This window comes from Arabidopsis thaliana (genome assembly GCF_000001735.4).
Source record: "Arabidopsis thaliana chromosome 1 sequence".
Lineage (NCBI taxonomy): Eukaryota > Viridiplantae > Streptophyta > Magnoliopsida > Brassicales > Brassicaceae > Arabidopsis > Arabidopsis thaliana.
Genome location: NC_003070.9, coordinates 20746296 through 20767384, shown reverse-complemented (window position 1 = coordinate 20767384; position 21089 = coordinate 20746296). Strand labels below are relative to the sequence as shown.

At 35.4% G+C, this 21089-nt stretch overlaps 4 protein-coding genes across 4 annotated transcripts; 1 reads left to right on the top strand and 3 right to left on the bottom strand.

Moving 5' to 3' along the window:
* Positions 1 to 1561: 1561 nt before the first annotated feature.
* Positions 1562 to 3541, bottom strand: LAS (GRAS family transcription factor). Its single transcript, NM_104434.4, has one exon. The coding sequence runs from the start codon at positions 3277 to 3279 to the stop codon at positions 1942 to 1944; it is 1338 nt and encodes a 445-aa protein (NP_175954.1). The 5' UTR covers positions 3280 to 3541; the 3' UTR covers positions 1562 to 1941.
* Positions 3542 to 7116: 3575 nt separating this feature from the next.
* sks12 (SKU5 similar 12) lies at positions 7117 to 9618 on the bottom strand. The gene is made up of 3 exons (NM_104433.5): positions 9250 to 9618; positions 8006 to 9115; positions 7117 to 7917 (listed from the first exon to the last, which is right to left on the bottom strand). The coding sequence occupies exons 1-3, from the start codon at positions 9501 to 9503 to the stop codon at positions 7614 to 7616; spliced, it is 1668 nt and encodes a 555-aa protein (NP_175953.1). The 5' UTR covers positions 9504 to 9618; the 3' UTR covers positions 7117 to 7613.
* Positions 9619 to 10728: 1110 nt separating this feature from the next.
* On the top strand, positions 10729 to 13168 carry sks14 (SKU5 similar 14). Its single transcript, NM_104432.5, has 3 exons — positions 10729 to 11102; positions 11420 to 12526; positions 12614 to 13168. Exons 1-3 carry the CDS (start codon positions 10858 to 10860, stop codon positions 12909 to 12911), a joined length of 1650 nt encoding a protein of 549 aa, NP_564697.1. The 5' UTR covers positions 10729 to 10857; the 3' UTR covers positions 12912 to 13168.
* A 1137-nt stretch (positions 13169 to 14305) lies between these two features.
* AT1G55550 (P-loop containing nucleoside triphosphate hydrolases superfamily protein) lies at positions 14306 to 18746 on the bottom strand. The gene is made up of 11 exons (NM_104431.3): positions 18287 to 18746; positions 17615 to 17698; positions 17369 to 17527; positions 17170 to 17276; positions 16903 to 17081; positions 16638 to 16799; positions 16337 to 16552; positions 16220 to 16257; positions 16021 to 16148; positions 14723 to 15929; positions 14306 to 14638 (listed from the first exon to the last, which is right to left on the bottom strand). Exons 1-11 carry the CDS (start codon positions 18468 to 18470, stop codon positions 14523 to 14525), a joined length of 2580 nt encoding a protein of 859 aa, NP_564696.2. The 5' UTR covers positions 18471 to 18746; the 3' UTR covers positions 14306 to 14522.
* Positions 18747 to 21089: the final 2343 nt, after the last annotated feature.

The following is a 21089-nucleotide window of genomic DNA, read 5'->3' as shown; positions in this document are numbered from 1 at the left end:
ACCCATCATTTTTTAACTCGACAATGAAAAAGAATTTTCGGGAAACAAGAGGAAACCAGTGGTGGTTGTTTGATTATTCCTCTCTAAGATTTTATCTGTCGACACTAACCCTAATTATCAATTAAATTAACAAATGTTTTATTTCTCATTTGGCATCCAAATTGGGTCATCTTAGATGGTAAATCAACTTTATATATATATGATACTAATGTTTTTAATTTAATTTGGTCAGACGCTTTTATAGGAATTATGTACGTATATACAGAGAAAAAGTCTAAGATAATTTTCTTTTAGTTTTGTAAAATATATATTATGTTTACTTATATGATTTTTTTTCTTACTAAGAAACAGCTAAATCTAAAAACTTAAGAACTAATTTCCTAAAATCTTTGTAAGAAAATTTAACCATTATTATTTATTAAATATGATGCTGATGACTGATGAGTATTGGGTTAACATAAGAATATGCAAATAATATAAAATATAAACATCCACAGATGAAAGTCTGGAGAGAAACAAGAATTTGTCCAATGATCGCAGAGATCATCCTCTAAACCTTAGACTAGTTAGTGTATAGCTAAATACAAACTCCTATTTTACCATATCAATGAAAATCATCATTGATATAATTTGACAATAAATGAATAACGTCTTATAAATCATCTACTCTTAGATACGTACGGCTCAGTCTTTTTGGAATGTGATTGTGGCAAACGTAATGTACCCAACCCCAACATTATTACTATAAGATTTCTTCCAACATTTGTGACTCTTGCCTCTTGGTTAGGGAGTTGTTTCCGGACGATCTTCATGATACTATAGCCCATAACATATCTAACGATTAATGTCAACTCAAAACCAAACAGCTGATATACATATTTGGTTTAGAGTTTTTTGGGGACGGATACGGAATAATGAGTAAAACCTCAATTAGACATGAGTGAATAGATAAATTTCTTTACTTTTCATATAGTAGTGTTGACTTATTTTGTTTCATTTGTCGAATCTTAACACATAATATCCCTCTTGCACAGCAAAACAAAACAAAGATATCATTTTTTCCACATTCATCTCGAATTGACTTTCATTTTTTCATATTTGACGAGGGAACTTCACAATATTTTTTTATCATCTGGATTTTGACTAAATGGCTTGTAAAAGCTACAATGTTCCATTTTAATCGAAAACTTTATAAAAGAAAACTAAAGTATAGGCTTGTGAGACAAAGAGGACGGTCACATATATATTATCACCAAGATTACATATATATAAATTACTAAAATATATAGAAAAATAAAAGAGCATGAGAAAGTGGAATCTCTCAAAAGATCGAAGAGACAGATTAACAACTCTCTCGTGCAAATTATATTATTAAGCCGCTTGGGTCCAAAATAAGGCCATTTCCACAAATTTTATGGTCTCTTTAAATTTATAACTATGACGTGACTAATTTAAATCGGACGATTTCAATCAATTTAGTTAATAAAACTCACCTAACATCAAAACTTATCATATCGTGTATCTTAAAATACATTTGAATCAGATCAGTGGATGCATATATAGAATATCAAATCTGAAAATGTATCTGATATAGTAGTGGATCGACTACTTGAATCAAATAAAATAATAAAAGAGACAGAATGGGATTATATATGTCAAAACGATACACCTAAGATTGAGTTTGACAAAAAAAATATAGATATTAGTAAATATTAGTAGGTTAAAAACACAAAAGATTAGGTTGTCTCTTTGTTTGAGCTTCCCAAGAAACAAAAAGACACACATCCCAAGAATCCGCCGGCGTCGACAATCTTCGCCGGAGCCATCGTCCTCTTCCATCATCTGCTTAATCATTTTTTGCCCTAACACCAAAAATTATCGATCTTTTTTTTTGTCTACTATATACCTAGATATATAGGTTTTTTTGTCCTTCTCTTTGGATCATTTCCACGACGAAACGGAGAAGAGGGGACGATTTTGCCAGCCAAGAAACAAAGAATTGTTAAGGAACTGAAGATTATAACCTTCTGAAGGATAATGAAGTCTAAGAAGAAGCTTAGCTTGAGACAAAGCAAAGCTTCCAATAGGAACGTTAACGAAACCAAACCTCTTCATCATCTCTTCCCAAATCTCAAACCTCCGATGTCTTTGCTTTCTCTCCGTCTCTTCCGCCGCCACAACATCCAAAATCTCCTTACCGAACCACCGTTGCTCTAGGGTTAGTCTCTCTCGGCTATTTGGCGGCAACGTCGCTTCCAACGAATCAAAGATCGCCATGTAATGATCCACTGCCTCAGAGAATCTATTCAAGAACGAGTGATCTCCATGATTAGCTTCTCTCTCTGCCATTGTAACGATTCTAGAGTTTAAGCTCTTGATCGCTGACAAGAAGTGACCGATCATATCTCCATCGTCGTTAAATATTTTGTGGAGGAAGTGAACACAATTGACGGCAATGGTCTCTCCTTGTACGGCTGAGAGAGCTAACAATCGGATCTGTAGCAAAAGTCCGGCGAGATCTTCTTCTACGATCACTAGCGTGTGAAACTGGAATTGGAGACCTAAAGAGTCAGCGAACCGGGTTAACCGGTCTCCAGTTCGGTTTAATCCGGTTACATCTCGACCGCATCCGGTTATGCGGAGAGATGGAGGTGGACTGCTAGGGTTTGATGACCTCTCTGCTAGGGCTTGCATCAATGGAGGCCATTGAAGTCCTTGTGATATATCTAAATCAAGTATATGTAGAGCTCCGTTATCGTTTGTCTCCGTCGCGTCGAGGATAGCTTGGTTCGCCGTTAAATGACCGAACCGAATAAACGGCGTTAGTTGGTTTAGCCAAAGATAGTAACAAGACTCGAAGTCAGAATTGTTGTTCTTGGTTCGAAACAAGAACTGTTCTTTGCATACACTGCTCGTGAACACCGTGGAGTTACTCATCGTCATTTCGTTCGTCGTCCACGTGGCAACCGTTTCAGCCGTCTGATCTTGTTGCTGACGGTTGATTCGTACGGACAAGGCTTTAGTGAAGAGGTGTACAAGTCGCTCGGTGGAGTCGCCGTGAGGAGAAGAGTTAAGGGAGAGGATTGAGAGTAAGTTTTGAGCGGCGGTGAAGTTTGACTGGGAGACGAAATTCGCAGCGGTGAAAAGAAGACGACGGAGGTGATGTGAGGCGGAGGTTGCGGCCGAGGAGGAGGCGATGCACAAAGGAGGAGGATTCTCGGTGGTGGTAGCGGTGGCATCTTCGGAGGAGGAGCTAGAGGATTTGAAGGAAGTAAGCATTTGAAAAGATAGAAAAAGATGCTTTTGGTTCAAATGATTCTTTTTCTCTCTCGATCAAATGAGTCTTTTTCAATGGCAATAATAAATATTATTTTCCTTTACCTGAAGGTATATTGCTTGTATTATTATAATATTATAGATAATCCACACTAGCTATAGCATGTGTACACACATATATATATAACATAGTTTTATGGATAGAGATGAAGTTGGACCGACCAAGCAATTGAAGGGTCCATGAGAATCCTCAAGCTGGTTTAGGGTTAATTATTTTTAAAAGAAAAGTTTACTATAATCCCACGTAGCTTAATAACTTTTACTGTCAAATTCTTTTTTTTTCATAATCTATCTAATTTTTCTAAATATTTGAAATGATTTTAGAAAAGTGAATCATTACATTATATTCTAACAAATTAAGGCTTAATTATGTAGTTTAATAATTTATCATTATTATGTATTTATGTTGTAACGTTACACTCTAAAAACTAATGCTATTTTGGTTTAAAGTCGGTAAATCCTCGTGAATTGATATCTTAGCAGCCAAGGAATCTTTCATTTACCCATCGACGTGCAAATGATACTAATTAAATAAAAATTCACTACAAAAATATACATTAAAACAGTTCTACATCAGTCGTATAATCTATATTTCTGCATTCACACGTCTTCGTCGACAGGATATTATATATAAATATATTTGTGCGGTGGATCGTGGAGATGGCCCACTTTGCTAATTGATTATGGCATTTGCAGGAATTATGCTTATAGGTTCCAATATTAGATGCGTAAAATGGGAATTCTCGTTGAGATTCTGATGCCGAGGATGCCAATTTACGAGATTAAAGAGAAACTTAAAGAATGAGATTTTGCTTACTAAGTAAAAAAAATAGACAAGTAGTATAATAGATGAAGGAATCTGATCAAAATCTCGGGATGTACAAAAAGAAAAGAGAAGTAGCTTTGCTTGCAAAATCGAAAAGCTAAGCCCCAAATTGCTAATTATTACACTTTTTCACTTATTGAATTTACCAAAATGGTAATGCTGCAAAAAGATCTCTCCTTGACCCTTCAAGTGAAAGGATTCTCTCTATCACTATATGTATGTATGTATGGGAGTGCCTACAATTAGAGAGCATCTATAATTGGATTGGAGCCTTTATTGCTCAGTTTCTCGTCTCTTCTTGGACTATAAATACGAAGCATCTTATCGCATGATAAATGCATTTACATACCTTTTTAATATAAAATCTTTCATACATACTTCCATCAACGAGAAAGATGCTTTCAAATTTCAAGACTTAAACCGTTTGGTGGATCTTTGTTTTTGGTTAATGTAACCGTTTGGTGAGTTGTTCAATAAGTAGTAAAAGTGTTCCTGAATTATCCATTGATAAATTTTGTTTATAGCTATACTCAAATTCGAATCCAAATACCAAAACAATTTTTGTTTAACGCTAGTGCGATCGAAAGCTAGATATTTAGTGAAATTTGCAGTGCCCTTGCTATAAAGGATTTATAATTTTCTTTTTTTGTCGTTTACAACCGGCAAAATAGTATCATTTTAAAACTCGATTTATAACACAAGATCCATTCTTAATTTGTTTGTGTGGATTGAATTGGCAGAGAGATTATTTTAAAAGAGATGAGAAATCGTCTGAAGTTGGATTCAAATCAAATCAACTTAATAAAAAGACTACACATATATAAGTAATAAAAAGAAAAGAGAGTCTACATTAAATGAATTATAATTAGGAGCCGGTAGAAGAGTAGTCGTCAATAAGGACAAAGGAGATGGATGTGCCTTTTAGCCTGGATAACACATAGCGATCCCATACGTATTCGTTTGCACTAAAAATTAAGCACTTTACTTTGACAAGTCCTTTCGATTATGATATTTATAATTTGACTTAACATTAGCATCAATCATCCACGTGAATCAATATAGTTGTTGTTTAACCTTTAACGTAACAAGTACCATATATAGAACTTTAACTCTAACAAAAATAACATGTACCATAGTCCATAGATGCTTTATAAATTTTTCTTTTTGGGATTTTGCTCCAAATCTAGTTTAGTAATTTTTAAGATTTTCAGCTGTTAAACAAAATTGTAGTCACCAAAATAAAGTTTTATGAAATTTAATACGTGTTTTCGATGAATATGACTACTACTACTACTAGTAGATAAAGTAAAAATACATATGTTTCAACTTTTAAGTAAGAAAAACAAAGAATTCAAATTTACTGCTATAATTTAGCATCAATATTATACGAACACTGATTTTTTTATGAGTAAACATCAAATTGATTTATCAAACAATCATTAAAAGGTAAAATGTAAGAAAAAAAAAGAATAAAAGAAAGAAAGGAAGAATCAAAAGAAGCACGCAATGAAATAAATGAAGGAAGGGAGAGGCAGGAAGTTTAACCCAAAAGATTGGACGAAAGGCTGACACACTTTTGCCTTTCTCACTTTCGTTTTTTTTTTCTTTTTTCAAAACGATTTTTTTTGTTGTGTGTGTTATAAATAACATATTTCGTGTTTATTTCACTGCCACGTTGGATAGGACATATTGGAATGTGACTTTTCCTTCCTACCCTCCTCCTCCTCTGCCATTTCTATAATTATTATCACTCGTACGAACATTCTTTCTGTTCCTAATTTTTCAACTTAAAACAAAAAAAAAAGATTAGGTTTTATGTTTTGAGAAAGATACTTGTAGTTTAGATTTTATGCATTGAGAAAGACACTTGTAGTTTACATTTCCTTTATTTCTCAACAAAACATTCCTAACCATTTCATTAATAAAATCAACTATACTATACTAAAGAATATTTGTAAGGCAAAAACTTTGAACATCAATGAGTTTACAAATTTATCATTCAATTAAAAAGGTAAATGTTGGCTAGCGAGCCGTGAAAAAGGAAACGAAGAAAGCTTTTTTTTTTTTTTTTTTTACCGTTTCACATAAATCTGTGTAGCACACGACAGGCACGTGCACGTCAAGATCCTTGTCAGCTCTACTCATAAGTCTCAACTCTCACATATCAATATTGTCCCTAACCTATTTGGCTATTTGCATATAGTTTCCCGTCAAATTATTTGATCATTTCTTTTTAAAGCAGATCACGCTATTGGGTTTATATCCATTTATTTCGTAAACGATTAATCTTCTGCAATTCATGTATATATGATTGAACATTGTAGTGTACTATAGTGTGAATATGATATCATACGGTTTCAGCTGTTATTGGCTATATTTTGTGATCATACTTTAAGCCTAATCGCAGCCCTATTTTTTCCGGCCCATCAATTATTCATTTAGTACAAAATTTATCTTTTCACACACCATTTTTTTCCCCAGTTACTAAACTATTTTGGTTTCAATAACATGCAATACATGAGTTTGAATTTGGATTGTGATACAATCACAAACTATTGACTATATGCTCTTATCAATTATGGTTAATATCGTGAACTAAAAAAATATCACTAAATTTTGTTCAAATCTTATTTAATTTCAATCCATTTGAACAGTAATATTTTGGTTGCAATAATTGTCTTTATATGTCTCACTCCGATAAGAACCTACGTTTTCGATTATGTTTCAATACTTTTAAATTGTTTAAAAGAGTTGGACTGAAGTTTTTTTTTTTCTCTCGTTATATCTCATGCAATTTTGGTTTTCAAGAAATATCAAACTTTGATAAGTTCTTGTATCTAATATTTTTACGCTTTATATGTTTTATGCATCTAGGTATTCGCCTTGTACATTGGGTATTTACAGTAATATCTCAGATATTGTAATCATCTAATTAATTATGAAATGAGTTTTCGTTTTGTCCAAAAGAAACATAGAGTATATAATTGGTATCATGACAATTTTTGTAATGAATTGGAAATTATAAATTACTTGGTACGACAAGAAAGAAAACGAATGCGGTAAAGTTAAAGAAAAAAGTACACTTCATTAGGTGGCAAAACAAATATCATTTTCTGCTTATTTCAAAAGTTGAAAAATTGAAATATAAGACTAAATTACATAAGATTTATTAAAATAAAGTAGAGGAACGTAGAAAAATGAATTCAACTAACAAGGATTAGCTGATTCATCGTTTAGAAGAAGAAGAAGAAAAACTCAAGGAATAAACATACATACATTTCAGTTCATGTACATATGAATAACAATATCGTTTTAAGTCAAATTAATAACTTGAATGAAATAATTAAAAGACCCAAAAAAACATAATCCGTTCGGTTCCAAATTGGTCTCAACAAAAGAAAAACCAAACTCTTTTTTTTTTTTTGTGATAAATAATTTCAAAGAAAGCAAATTAAGCTCCGGCATAAGGGTTAACCTTAGGCTTGCCCTTGACAAGACCACATTGAAGGCTTGTCTCCGGCATGTTGTATTCGTCCCGGAGAGATTTTTCTGGTGACAAGACGCTTGCGTACAGTTGCTGTCCCAAGTAGCGTCTTTCTGCGTTCTCCGACCTAATGTTCCACATTCCACAGTTGTCGAATGTGAGCAAGATTGCAGCCCAACACTTGGGGTAGACCTGGACTGTGTGTCGGCTCACTGCATCTAGAAGGTTGTAGTTCTTCCTCTTCTCTGGTGTCCATGTCCCTGGCTCAACCCTTTTGTACGATGAAAGATAATTAAAATTAGGGTTTAGAGATTGGTTACTTTTTGTACAAGCAAAATGATGTAAAGTGTGTTACTTACGCTACAGCGAAGAAGGAATAGCCGTCCAAATGCCAAGACTGGACACTCCTCTCGTGGTTCTCGAACACGACTTCAATGAAGGTGCGGTGAGTGATGTTAAGAACATTGGGTTCGATCTTGATGTTCTTGATCTGATCAGGATTTGGGTTGTCCGAGATGGTGTCGTACTTGAAAACCTTATCAGCAACGCCGAAGTACTCAGCAAGCTTGAGAGGTGTCTCAGGGTCGGTGTGGGAGACCCCGCTCAACGCGTACCTAAGCTTGCCATCGACCTTTCCCTGAGTGTTCACGAGCTTGATGGTGCGAGTGATATTAATTTTTCCGTAGTGGTACGAGCCTTGTGGGTTAGGTCTAGCGGCGCTGGCTGTCAAGTTCCACCTGAAAGATCGGTACTGATTCAAAGACCAAGCCCAACCAACGGGGGCCGCAGGTAGCTGAGAAGACGCAGGACCTTTGCCTCCCTCGTAGCGGAGCAATCCTGTGGTTGTCAGAGGTTTCTTCAAGAACCTTGTGGAAGCAATCATGTAGTAATCTTTAGGTTCTTGGTCTGCCGTGACGATTACACCAAAACACTGACCGACATGGACATCAAGCGAGTCATAGTCGTTTTGTAGAACATGTGAGCCTTCCATCTCGACAAGCTTCATTTTGTGGTTCTGAATCCTGAAGTTAAGAGATGCCTTGAGACCCACGTTACAGATACGAACTCTGTATGTTTTCCCTGGCTTCAAAGTGAAAAGAGGTTTGTCAGAGCCATCAGTTTTCCCGGATTTACCGTTGATGAGAATGCCATCAGGACGACCAATAGTACGACCACTGTCGAGGAACTTCTTGAGCTGAGTATGGCTTTTGGTGTACCAGTCGTTGATAAGGATAGTGTAGTCATCTTCAGGGTCAGCGTAAGGAACCGGGATCAATAGACGGCTGTTCACACGAAGGCCACCAAAGCCACCAGCGGCACGATGCATGGCTGTGGTCGGGTAGTAGAAGTAGCTACCGATTTGATCCTTTGGCTGGAAATGGTATGTAAAGTTCTGACCCGGAGGGATCGGACACATTGTTCCAGCTGTTCCATCTTGCCAGCAGTTCTTCCTGTGCTGGATTCCGGCCCTATTTATAAATTTTCCAAATAAAACCCCAATTAGAAAATATTGGTACCGTTGGACATAATTTCATATCCAACCATATATGGTTGCTCGTATAAAATTTTAAGAATGGTCGTGGAATATATCAGATATGCGTACCAGGTGATGAGGAAAGGCTCGTCGAGGTTGTTGAAGACATTAACGATGACGTTGTTGTTAGAAGTCGAGTTGATGTTAGGACCAGGGAATTGACCGTTGATGAGGATGACTTGTTGTGGAACGCCGAGAGGAGATGCGGTTCCGTACGTCACGTTCCACACGTGGTGGAAGTAAGGGTCCTCCGCTTGGACCATCATGACGGTCGCCGTGGCCACGCAAAGGCACACGGCCAAAAGTTTAACCCCTCCCTTCATTAATAGTAAACTTTATTATTAGTAAAGTTTATGATTTTTCTTTTCAAGTGTTGGAAAAAATGTTTTTTTTTTCTTTTTGTTTTATTATGTGTTTTTTTTTGTTTGAATTTCGATTTTTTTCTTCAAATGTTAAATGACATTTTATAGCTTAATCGAATAAACAGTTTCCTGATTTTTCTCGTTTCTTTAGGTCCCTTTCATCACGCTCTTCCTGTCGTCCATATTAGGAATATTCAATTTGACCTCTCGCTATTTTTGGTGAAACTTTTTTTCTAAAAAAAAAATTTCTAAGTTTTTTTTGAGAATTTTGCTAATTTTGGAGAATAGTTGTTGAGTCTAGTCATATATTATACATGATTCATGATACTAACTCGAACGACTAAACTTTATTTTTTCTTATATAAACCAATTTGGTTATGATTTGATCTCATATCAAATAATTGACTTGTACATCAAATGACTTATAGTAGCACGATAGTCAAATGATAGAATAAAAATAAAATGATGGGCTTGGAAGATTAATGACGTTTCAGTTTTTCTATAAATATTTCTGACTCGTCCATTATAACAACTTCTTTTGCAAACATGAAAACATGAGATATGTAGAATAATAAAAAGAAATAACAGATAAAAACGTTTAAAGTGATACCATTGCGTATGCAATAAAGTTTAAGCGTTTAAAGATGATGCAATTTTCAATTATATGCACTCGAAAATAGTTATACAATTGAGTGACTTATTAAATTTGACATGAGAAAGTACGGAAATTTTAGACTAAAAATTACTACAAATAAACCAAGCTATCGAGACAAAGAATAATCTCAGAATTAGAATACTCCATCGCAAAATATAATTATCACAACTATTTCTATATTGGGTTAGCATGTCAAAGCTAATTCTTATGACGTGAGAAATTCATTTATCGAGTTTAGAGATACTTTTTATTTGGTCATAGTTTTGTCATGACATTTATTTTCGGGAAACATTCTTTTGACGTAGAAACCACATATTAACATCTTTAGTGACATTTCCAATATTAGAATACGATGTGAGTTGTATTCATTCAAAGTTCTGGAATCTTAAAACCATAAAGAGATACAGGTAGAAATCTATTTGTTGTCACCATTTTTCTTATATAGAAAATGAATTAGAGATGAAGCGTAAAAATTGGTGACGTTACCTTATAGAAGAAGTTATGTTTTACCCTAAATAAATACTTCAAATCACAAAGGATTCATTAAGAGCAAAAACTAGTTTTGCTTTCCTTTTTTTTTTGTAGGAAAGGGTTAATTATACGTAACACAGAAACAAAAACAATTCTCTTTTTCCTCTAGAAAAAGAGATTAAAAAAAAAATGGAGGGGAGGTTATTGACGGTGTTGGTCTGCCTCGTCTCTACGGTGGCGATCGTGAACGCCGGTGATCCTTACTTCTTCCATACATGGAACGTGACTTACGGAACTGCCTCACCTCTCGGTGTTCCTCAAAAGGTGATTCTCATCAACGGTCAATTCCCTGGTCCTAACCTTAACTCAACCTCTAACAACAACGTCGTCATCAATGTCTTCAACCACCTAGACGAACCTTTCCTCTTGACCTGGTACTAATCAACATTCTTTATTTATATTATGATCATCTGTTAAAAAGCTTGTTGTCATGGGGTAGTCCGGTCTGTGATCCTCATTCTTAAGCTTGAGCCAGTCAATTATTTGTGCTCAAGCCATAGTTGGTCCGCGGTTAATCTTTTATCGGACTTTTCCCATCCGGTCCAGCTTTGACGGGATTCAAGGCAAAGGGTTTTCCGCGGACCGACTTTCTAGGGTCCGACCAGGCCAATCTAGCTAGGACTTTTTTTAAACCCAAGTTAACATTCTTATGTGATATATGAGTAGTATTAATAAGGGATTGTGGATGCAGGAGTGGGATTCAGCATAGGAAGAACTGCTGGCAAGATGGTGTGGCTGGAACTTCATGCCCCATCCCAGCTGGACAGAACTTTACTTACCATTTCCAACCTAAGGACCAGATTGGTTCCTACTTCTATTACCCAACCACTTCTCTCCACCGCTTTGCTGGTGGTTTTGGTGGTCTCCGTGTCAACAGCCGTCTCCTAATTCCCGTTCCTTATGCTGATCCTGAAGATGACTACACTGTCCTTCTCGGTGACTGGTACACAGCTGGCCACACTGCTCTCAAGAACTTCCTTGACAGTGGACGCACCCTTGGATTGCCTAACGGTGTTTTGATCAATGGAAAGTCTGGAAAGGTTGGAGGAAAGAACGAGCCTTTGTTCACAATGAAGCCTGGAAAGACTTACAAGTACAGGCTCTGCAATGTTGGGTTCAAGTCTACACTTAACTTCAGGATTCAGAACCACAAGATGAAGCTCGTGGAGATGGAAGGATCCCATGTTATTCAGAACGACTATGACTCTCTCGATGTCCATGTTGGCCAGTGCTTTTCAGTTCTTGTGACTGCTAACCAAGCAGCTAAGGATTACTACATGGTTGCATCGACTAGGTTCCTCAAGAAGGAGTTGAGCACCGTGGGTGTGATCCGGTATGAGGGAAGCAACGTTCAGGCTTCAACTGAGCTACCCAAGGCTCCTGTTGGATGGGCTTGGTCTTTGAACCAGTTCAGGTCTTTCAGGTGGAACCTTACCTCTAACGCTGCAAGGCCTAACCCCCAAGGCTCATACCATTACGGAAAGATCAACATTACCCGTAGCATCAAGCTTGTCAACTCTAAAAGTGTGGTTGACGGTAAAGTCCGGTTTGGTTTCAATGGTGTATCACACGTTGACACCGAGACTCCTTTGAAGCTTGCTGAGTACTTCCAAATGTCAGAGAAGGTTTTCAAGTACAATGTGATCAAGGACGAGCCTGCAGCCAAAATCACAGCATTGACTGTACAACCTAATGTTCTCAACATCACTTTCCGTACCTTTGTAGAGATCATTTTCGAGAACCACGAGAAGACCATGCAGTCATTTCATTTGGATGGCTACTCCTTCTTCGCTGTCGCGTAAGCTCCTTGGTCCTGTCTCTTTCTTTCTTTCCTTTAGCATTCTATCTTCTAACTTTTGTGTTAATGTTCCATGGACTTTGCCAGTTCTGAGCCAGGGAGGTGGACACCTGAAAAGAGAGAGAACTACAACTTGCTCGATGCGGTTAGCAGACACACCGTGCAAGTCTACCCCAAGTCTTGGTCAGCTATCCTTTTGACATTCGACAACGCCGGTATGTGGAACATCAGGTCTGAGAACTTGGAGAGGAAATACCTAGGCGAGCAATTGTATGTCAGTGTTCTATCACCGGAGAAATCGCTAAGGGACGAGTACAACATCCCCCTCAACACAAACCTCTGTGGCATCGTCAAGGGCTTGCCATTACCTGCACACTACTCCTAAATCAATATTCAATTAACTACTACTCTACAAAGTGGGGTGCAATATTAAATTAACTAATTAACCCTTTCCTAAATTTTAAGTGTAATTTGTAAACCCCTTCTTTCATATACTATCATTAAACCATAATCATATACCAAGTTTTGCTTTCATTACAACGTGGATTTGTTGGTAAGGGAAGTAACACAAAGTCACAAACAAACATTTTTAACAATTAAATTGCATAGAATTATCTACAGAGATCCCAAGTAGCTGCATATAATTGAGATATAAAGTTATGAAGATATTGAGGATTGAAGTGAAACAAACCAGAACAAAAGCAAAAGAGCACAGAGCACTTCTTGACCAATAATCTCATGAAAATGCTCAAGACCTGACGATGGAATGATGCAGAGAACCTGTCAGAACCGGCCATTCATGTATTCATAAATCTTAAACCCTGAAGACATATATAGTAGACATGCCAACAAAGCAATCAAGAATTAAGTAGGAAGATGACATTCTAAGTTACATCAGATATTCCATAAACTGTCTCTAACCTTATTTATCCAATAATAAAGAAGATTCACTTCTGGAGGGGCTGTGACCAGATATACAAAGCCAGTTTCAACAGATTATGGAATTTCAGGTTAGTGTTCTCTCCATCAGAGAGTTGATGTCACCTAAAGATAAAGAAACGACAAGTGGATAAACAGAGAGATTATTCTAATGCATCAACCAAAAAAACAAACAGACACGACTACCACATTTAAACCCTTGATGCTTCTGGCATCTGAAAATGAAAATCTAAGAGATTTCTATGAAAACTTAACAAATTTGAAAATGATACATCTCTCTCTTCAGAACCCCTTAACGTTAAATTAACAGAAGAATCCAAATTCAAATGCATATGTGAACAGAGGACAAAAAGAGCTGACAGCTTCAAAAAGCGCTTTCTTCTCTTAATTATCAGAGCAAAAAACCTGAAAACAAGAATAAAAGAGTAATCCATACGTAACAACCGCAAATTGAGGAATTAAGGAAATTAAGGTTTATAGAGAAGAAGACGAACAATATGGTAGTGAATAGCTAACAAAAGTCCACACCGGTTACTACACAGTCAACTTCGCTCTCTCCTTATCTCACCAAATTGATGTTTTTAGGTTTTACTGCTCCATCTGTCTCTTTGCATTTTAGTCTTCGATAGGTTTTGTTGCCCTATCTTTATGTGGGGGAACAACTACGGAAAACTAATTACTCTTCTTGGGCCTATATTAAGCTAATTACATAAAAATTACAGTGGACTATATAAGCCCCAAATTGAGTACAGTATCTTCTCTGAAAGGATGATGATACGTATTTTGCATTCAAATCAACTTTTTAATAATTATAAAACATATGTAACGGAGACCAATTTTCTCTAAAATGTCATGTTAACATTTTGTTTATAACAAAAAAAAAAAGACATGACAGGTTTAAACAAAACTATAATTGGATTCTACTCCAAAACTGAATCATTAAACACTAAACAAAACTAAGTTTTATTCAAAAAGAATCCATACTTAATTTCTATTGAAAAAAACTAAACTTGCATCTTTTGGGGATCACGATGACGAATTGGATCTGTTAATGTCTTTACTTTGTTAACCCGTTGAAGAAGTCATTACCAAAGCCCACATCCATAAACCCTAATCCCAGAAGAATACGGAAGCATAAAGCCTGAAGTTTCTGCATGAACGTTGGACCTTTTCCTGCAACAACAACAGAAAAAGACAGAATCTTAGAAAAGCGTTTGCGTTTGTAAAAACATTTCACGCCAGAACACAAACGTTTACCTCTTTCTCCCAAGGTTTCTTGTGCTCTAAGCAATGGTGGAGCTGCACCCTCGGCGACCGCCAAACCTCTTGGTTTAAGTGATCGATCCAAACCCAATTCCGGTAACAGCTGTTTGAGATCCGGTTCGCATTCTAACAACGGGATCGTGGCTGGTGAATCTCGCTCCCAATCCGCACTGTAATTATTGACTCCAAACCATTCATTGTCTATGTGCTGGCTAAATCCATCGTTTTCTAAAATTGGAGGATAACGAGACTCATCATCATCCTCATAGCCAGGAATTGGGAATCTGGACAAAATCTGATCCTCTTCTTCAGCAGAACAGAGACATTGCAGCTCAAACAGTTTTTTAAGCATCAGTGTAGGGTTAACCACTGTCTCATTTGTTTTAGTCTCTTCTATACCTTCCAGTTCATTTCCAGTGATCTTCTCCGTTGTAAAACTCTGTGTTGGTGACTTCTCCAACGATCTGTTTAGGTTTTCTAGGAAATGAGTCGCAGGAAGTTGAGTCTTGTCAAGCACGTAACTCCTGTTTTCAGATTGCGAACGAAGCCAACTGTTAATCCTTGAAAACTCTGTTCCACCTATTTTCTGCATCACATCTTTCTCGAAGTTACTGATGTTGGAGCGGGACTTTGTCGCAGAACCAGGCCCCATCTGCAGCGGTTTTGGCTTGTGTTCAGACACTACCAACTTAATGTCACATTCAGATATGTCCTGACTATACACCGTTGCATCATCTGCTGTATTTTGACGCATAATGCTAGTCGATTTCGAAACGCTCCTGTCTGATGAGTCACATGCAGAATCAAATCTGTTCTTCTTCTTCTTCACCGGAAGACACGCAGATTCAGCTCGGACAGATATCATTGAGTTCCTTCTAGACTTGAAGCTTGAAGAATTAGGGGTTACGCTAAAATCTGCTCCTGATAATCTTCTGTTGCTGCTAGCTGTTGGTCTCATGAAGCTAGGAAAAACATCTGAAGCACGTCTTGATTTGTTTCTTGGTTTCTTTGGAGTCACATGAATCACTTCTCTAACCACATCCTTTTCTTCTTCTTCAATAACATGAGGCTTACCAGTGAGTTTCTCCAACGTCTCGTTTAGATTTCTCATCTTTCTTAACGACATCTCACGCTCTTGTTCAATCTTTTCCATCATCTTCTGCAGATTCATCATCACAGCCTCCTTTTTCGCTTGTTCTTCCTAAACGTCAAAAGAATCTTTAACCCATCAGAAAGTGTAACACTTTTAAGAAAGTTGATGAGAGTACTATGCAAGTTAGTAATTCCATTACCGTTGATTCGTCCTGCCCTAAATGAATATTCTTTGCCCTCGTTGCAAAGTTTAAAGAACATATGGTTTCACATAGATCATCCTCTTTAGGGCTGATATGAACAAGCATCAACGTTTTTGAGTCTTGCCCTGAAACATCAATAACCAAACTTTAATAAAGAGAAACGTTTTTCAATTAACACCAAGATATTCTTACTTACCGAGAGAGTCTTTTAGAACCTGTGTGAGCTTGCTGTTCCTGAAGCACATAAAAAGAACTCGAAAGTGTCAGAGATTGAGATCTATATCAAGAGTTACAAAAAGATTGATATGTTTACCTGTAAGGAATGTGAGAGTTCTTGCGTTGAAGAGAGTTGATGACATCTCCAAGAGCAGATAAAGAGAGATTAATGGCTTTGCCTTCATCAAAACGCCGACCAGTGGCTCTTGTTTTCAACACGCGCTCGCTTCCTCCAAGATCCACTAGCCAAATCTTGTTTGTTTCACGCCGTCTCTCAGGAGCTCCAAGACTAGTGACCGATACACGGATCATACTGTTTCATGATTTTCATGCATACATGAGAGATCAAAGAACATTATGTAATAGAAAAAGAGATCAAAATATTTGATTTCTTTTACCAGTGTGATCTGCTGGAAACAGAGTTAGAGTTAGTGGAGGCAGTTGCTCTGCTACGACAACCTACTTTGTATAACCTTAAGATTTCATTAAAGTCATCCACTTTAAGTTTCACCAAGTTCTCAATATCTATCTCTCCATTTGGGTCTGTGTGAATAGAAAGACTGAAACAGAGAAACAAAAACTCATTGAGTTATATAGTTCAACCGTTTCAATGAAGATCTCTGCACATGTTATGACTTATGAGCTAGAATTATATCATTATACCTTGGAGGTATTGGAGAAATGGGTTTAGTTGCTTCAGAAAGAAGCAAGTCTTTAAGATTTCCCATGTAAATCTCAAGCATACTAAAGTGGATTGTAAACATATGATTACTTTCCTCGACTTGTTTGAACAATCCCTTGATCGCTCGAGGAACGATACCTGGAGAGTTCGGAAGACCCTCCTGCAAAAATTGTACATCCAGTATTGATATATAGACTTAAAAGAAACAACAATGAAACCAAAGAGATGTTTTGATTGATTCTTCTTACCATTGTATAAGTTTTTCCAGTACCGGTTTGCCCGTATGCGAAAATGCAAGCGTTGTAGCCATCGATAACTGACTTGATTACTGGTTCGATCTCTAAGAAAACATCATCTGCAAGATTTTGAATACTAATCAAGAACACTTTCATGTATGCATGACCAATATGAGAAACTGTGTATCAACAGAGAAAATCAAAGTCATACCTTGGGATGAATCAGGTTGGAAAACTCTGTCGAAGTTGTAGGTTTTTCTCTTGGTTTCTGATAACTTGATGATCACATTTCTTGTATCCGAAGCAACCGGTGGTCTCAACTTTTCGGTGGCTCCCAAGGGTTTGACTCGACAAAACACACGAATGTTCCCTGCCAAATTTGCCAATCTATAAAATTAGACTCTTGAATATAAATTTACATTAGAAATCATAGTTTTTTTTCTAATGTATTACTAACCTTTAAGGTCCAAGAACTCATTAAGAATTTGTCTTCTCAGTTTGTTCTGATCGTTGACTTGAACAGTTAGTGCAGAGAGCTGATCTGCAAACCAATAACAAGAGAATCAGAGCAAGACCAATAAGCCACAGAGCATAAATAAATAGCAATAAATAATTTGTGAAACTTTTTAGTCAACATTATCTGAACAGACATAGATTCTCATATTTAATTCTATATTATAATCCTACTGAAATCTTGACTACAGATACCTTTTCGAATTAAATGTTTTCTGTAATGCAACTAATTTAAGTGCAAAACCAAAAAAATTAAGTTAAACTTATCTGAATAAAGTGTTTTTTTAACAGAAACAGAGTGATTTTTTCATAAAAGACAACATAGAGTAGCAAAAACTTTCAAAGAGCTGACTACAGTATTGAACCCACACATATAAACGAATAACCAAACCAGCCGTTAGATGACTGACACGTCACTCATACAGTACCAGAATAGATAATCTAACGGTCAGTATGATTTGCATGTAGTAGGTAATCTCCACCAAAGGATTTTAATTGTACACAAGAAGACAAGAATTTTTTATGCAGAAGAAAAAAAGAAAATTTATGAACAAACATCCAAAGAAATAGAAAAATCTTAGAAAAAAAAAAGAGAATTCTCAAAGGAAAAGTGTACCTCTAATGCTCTGTAAATCGACAGAAACAAAGTCGTCTTCTTCTTTCTTTGACGTTGAAGAAGTATTCTTGGCGATGTTGCATACAGATTTAACCCAATCAGAAGTCATATGAGATTTCAAACCGAGCAAAGAATGGATTGTCTCGGGTAGATTCCGAACCGGTTTCGATCTTGTTCTCTCCATTTATGCTCCGTCAAAACCAAATCTTGAAATCTTGGTTAAAAAACAGAGAAAACCTCCCAGGAAACAGAGCAAATCACTGAACTTTTGCCGAGAAAGTGAGGGGAAAGTGGTGAGATTGGGGTCAGAGCTCATCAATGACGAGTTTAGAGATTAGGTTTTTTAGAGAGGACAGAAAAAACTGAAGAGAATGTTCTTCAAGATCAAAATCTCTGCAGGTGCATAGAACTATAGAATAGACCCTTTATATACAAATTTTAACCTTGAAGGAGAGATAATTGTAGCTGATTTTAACACTTGTCAATATCACCAAATGGGAAACTTTTTTTTTCAAATTACTATAAGTTAAAGAAATTAATTAGTATTCACCATTTTTTAGTGAAAACAATATTGAGAAAAAATAATACTTAGTCTGTGATTGGTAAAATGTTTATATGATTTTTTTCTAAAATGATTATTTTAGAGCTAAATTTAGAGATTATGTAAATTTAAACTTTTAGACTTAATATATATAACTTTATTCAAACAGAAAATTACAAAATTAGAGATATCATATTTTTTTCTATTTTATAGTTTACCATATACAATAATATTAATAGCGAAGACCGAATATTAGTCTGTATTAGCTTACAAAAGTTATTATTAAAAGGAAAAGTGCGTTACTGATAACTGATACCAAATTTTACTCTGTATTAGTTTACAAAAGTTATTATTTAAAAAAAAAAAGTACGTTACTATATAAAACATATAGATGTAAACAATATCCCTCGGAATTGGTTCTTTTAAATTTTAATTAATTTTGGTTGACAAAAATACAATAAAAATAAAAGATATAAATTATTAGTTTGTATTACAATCTACAAAAAATTATTAAAAAAGAAATGTATGTTATTAGTATCAAATACTGATTATTAGTCAATGTTGTAACTTGCATTAATTATTAAAACACTATATAGGCTGTCAAATGTGAATTCTAGTTCAATATTGAAGAAAAACGTTTATGTCCTACTTTCTAATTATCAATAGTGTGACGACTTTTTGGAGAAAAAATGTTTGCATAGAAATTATCAAAGTGAGGTTGAACTAGTGGTTTAACCCACATTAACTGAAAACCTAAACATTCAAAGAGGCATGAGTTCGAGTCTCTTTGAAATCAATAATTTATAAAAGGTTATTACGACTCTAAAAAAATACGAGCCTAGGTCATGAACTTTGTATTTAAATACGAGCCTAGATTAACCAAAACATAATAATTCAAATCCAAATAATGTCATAGACCATAACATGTAGCATGATGCTTTTGTATTTATATTGTTGTTTCGTCACTATCCAAATTTAAACACGCATTTATTTAATGAACGAATGTTGTTAGAAGAAAAATCATCCAGATATACTTTAACAAAAGTAGTGGAGTTATAATTGGTTCCAAAGCCAACGTCTATCAAAAGAAGATTGTAAACTCCAAAATGAAAAAAGGAGAGAGTACTGATCCAACGAGAACGAGTGACATATTTTAATTTCAGATTTCATTTTCCTTACTTTTGTTATCAATACAAAAGAATCAATCAAATGTAACACTCGTGATAAAACTCCCATGTGACAACAACATGAAGCATAACACTTCATGATGATAATATATAATACATTGTCTTATACATTTTTAAGAATTATTAGAAATTACGAATTAGCATGTTCTCTGCTTTTGAAATCTCGCTTAAAAATTTACAAAATAATTTTCTTGATAGTTATTTTAACATGCAACATTTGGAAAATCTACATGATCATTGGAAATGATTAACATTCATCCAAAACGTATTTAAATGTTATTGAATATATTAGTTAGAGAAATAATCTAAATGTTATTGATTTGGATGTAAAACATTTTGCTACCTACTATAAAAAATGCCTACGCTACGCAATCAAGTGATATCACAACATGTTTTCAAATACTGAATACTTTGGGGTTAAATTAAATCGTATAAATGCAATGAGGGTTCACCTGTCACGATGGATCCATCAAGGATAACGCAATCTCACTTGCTATATCGTCTGTGGTTAGAGTAAAAGTCTCTTCAATGTCTCTTTCTTACAATCTATCAAATTTTCATCAGAAAACAAAAAGAAAAGTAAGAAATAGATTTTAAAACATGAAATAAAGAAAAGATAAAAAGAAAAATCTTCATAAAGAAGAAAAGATAATGTTAAATCAATATTATCATGTTTTGGAGAAATACGCCAACATAGACCAATGGATGAACAGAAGATTTGTTATTTTTTCCCAATATAGGTTTGACCCAAACATCTATGTGACTAGTAATGTCAAATAATTTTTATTTCGCATGGATAGTTGAACATTGAATAGTGTCACTTTCCATATATATACATAAATATTCGGAAAGTACATTTCGTAACATTTTATCCAAGAAATTAAGGATCTCAGTTAAACAATTGAAACAATTACATGTTTTTGGTAATATATATATCCAACCAAGTACCAAGGTGAATTTTCATATACAAGAAGAAAATTAGAAAGGTTTCTTCCCTAACAGACTTTGAATTTAAATTCAGCAGCTCTTGCAAAAAAAAGGGTTCTGACTGGTTATGGAAGTTAAAACTATTAGA

Coding starts and splice junctions, on each gene's coding strand:
- LAS (NM_104434.4), bottom strand. CDS start 3,279: ATGCTTACTTCCTTCAAATCCTCTAGCTCCTCCTCCGAAGATGCCACC.
- sks12 (NM_104433.5), bottom strand. CDS start 9,503: ATGAAGGGAGGGGTTAAACTTTTGGCCGTGTGCCTTTGCGTGGCCACG. Junction 9,116..9,249: donor GAGCCTTTCCTCATCACCTG/GTACGCATATCT, acceptor ATTTATAAATAG/GGCCGGAATCCAGCACAGGA. Junction 7,918..8,005: donor TATTCCTTCTTCGCTGTAGC/GTAAGTAACACA, acceptor ATCGTACAAAAG/GGTTGAGCCAGGGACATGGA.
- sks14 (NM_104432.5), top strand. CDS start 10,858: ATGGAGGGGAGGTTATTGACGGTGTTGGTCTGCCTCGTCTCTACGGTG. Junction 11,103..11,419: donor GAACCTTTCCTCTTGACCTG/GTACTAATCAAC, acceptor TTGTGGATGCAG/GAGTGGGATTCAGCATAGGA. Junction 12,527..12,613: donor TACTCCTTCTTCGCTGTCGC/GTAAGCTCCTTG, acceptor GGACTTTGCCAG/TTCTGAGCCAGGGAGGTGGA.
- AT1G55550 (NM_104431.3), bottom strand. CDS start 18,470: ATGGAGAGAACAAGATCGAAACCGGTTCGGAATCTACCCGAGACAATC. Junction 16,800..16,902: donor ATTTCTCCAATACCTCCAAG/GTATAATGATAT, acceptor TCTCTGTTTCAG/TCTTTCTATTCACACAGACC. Junction 16,149..16,219: donor GGTTCTAAAAGACTCTCTCG/GTAAGTAAGAAT, acceptor TTGATGTTTCAG/GGCAAGACTCAAAAACGTTG.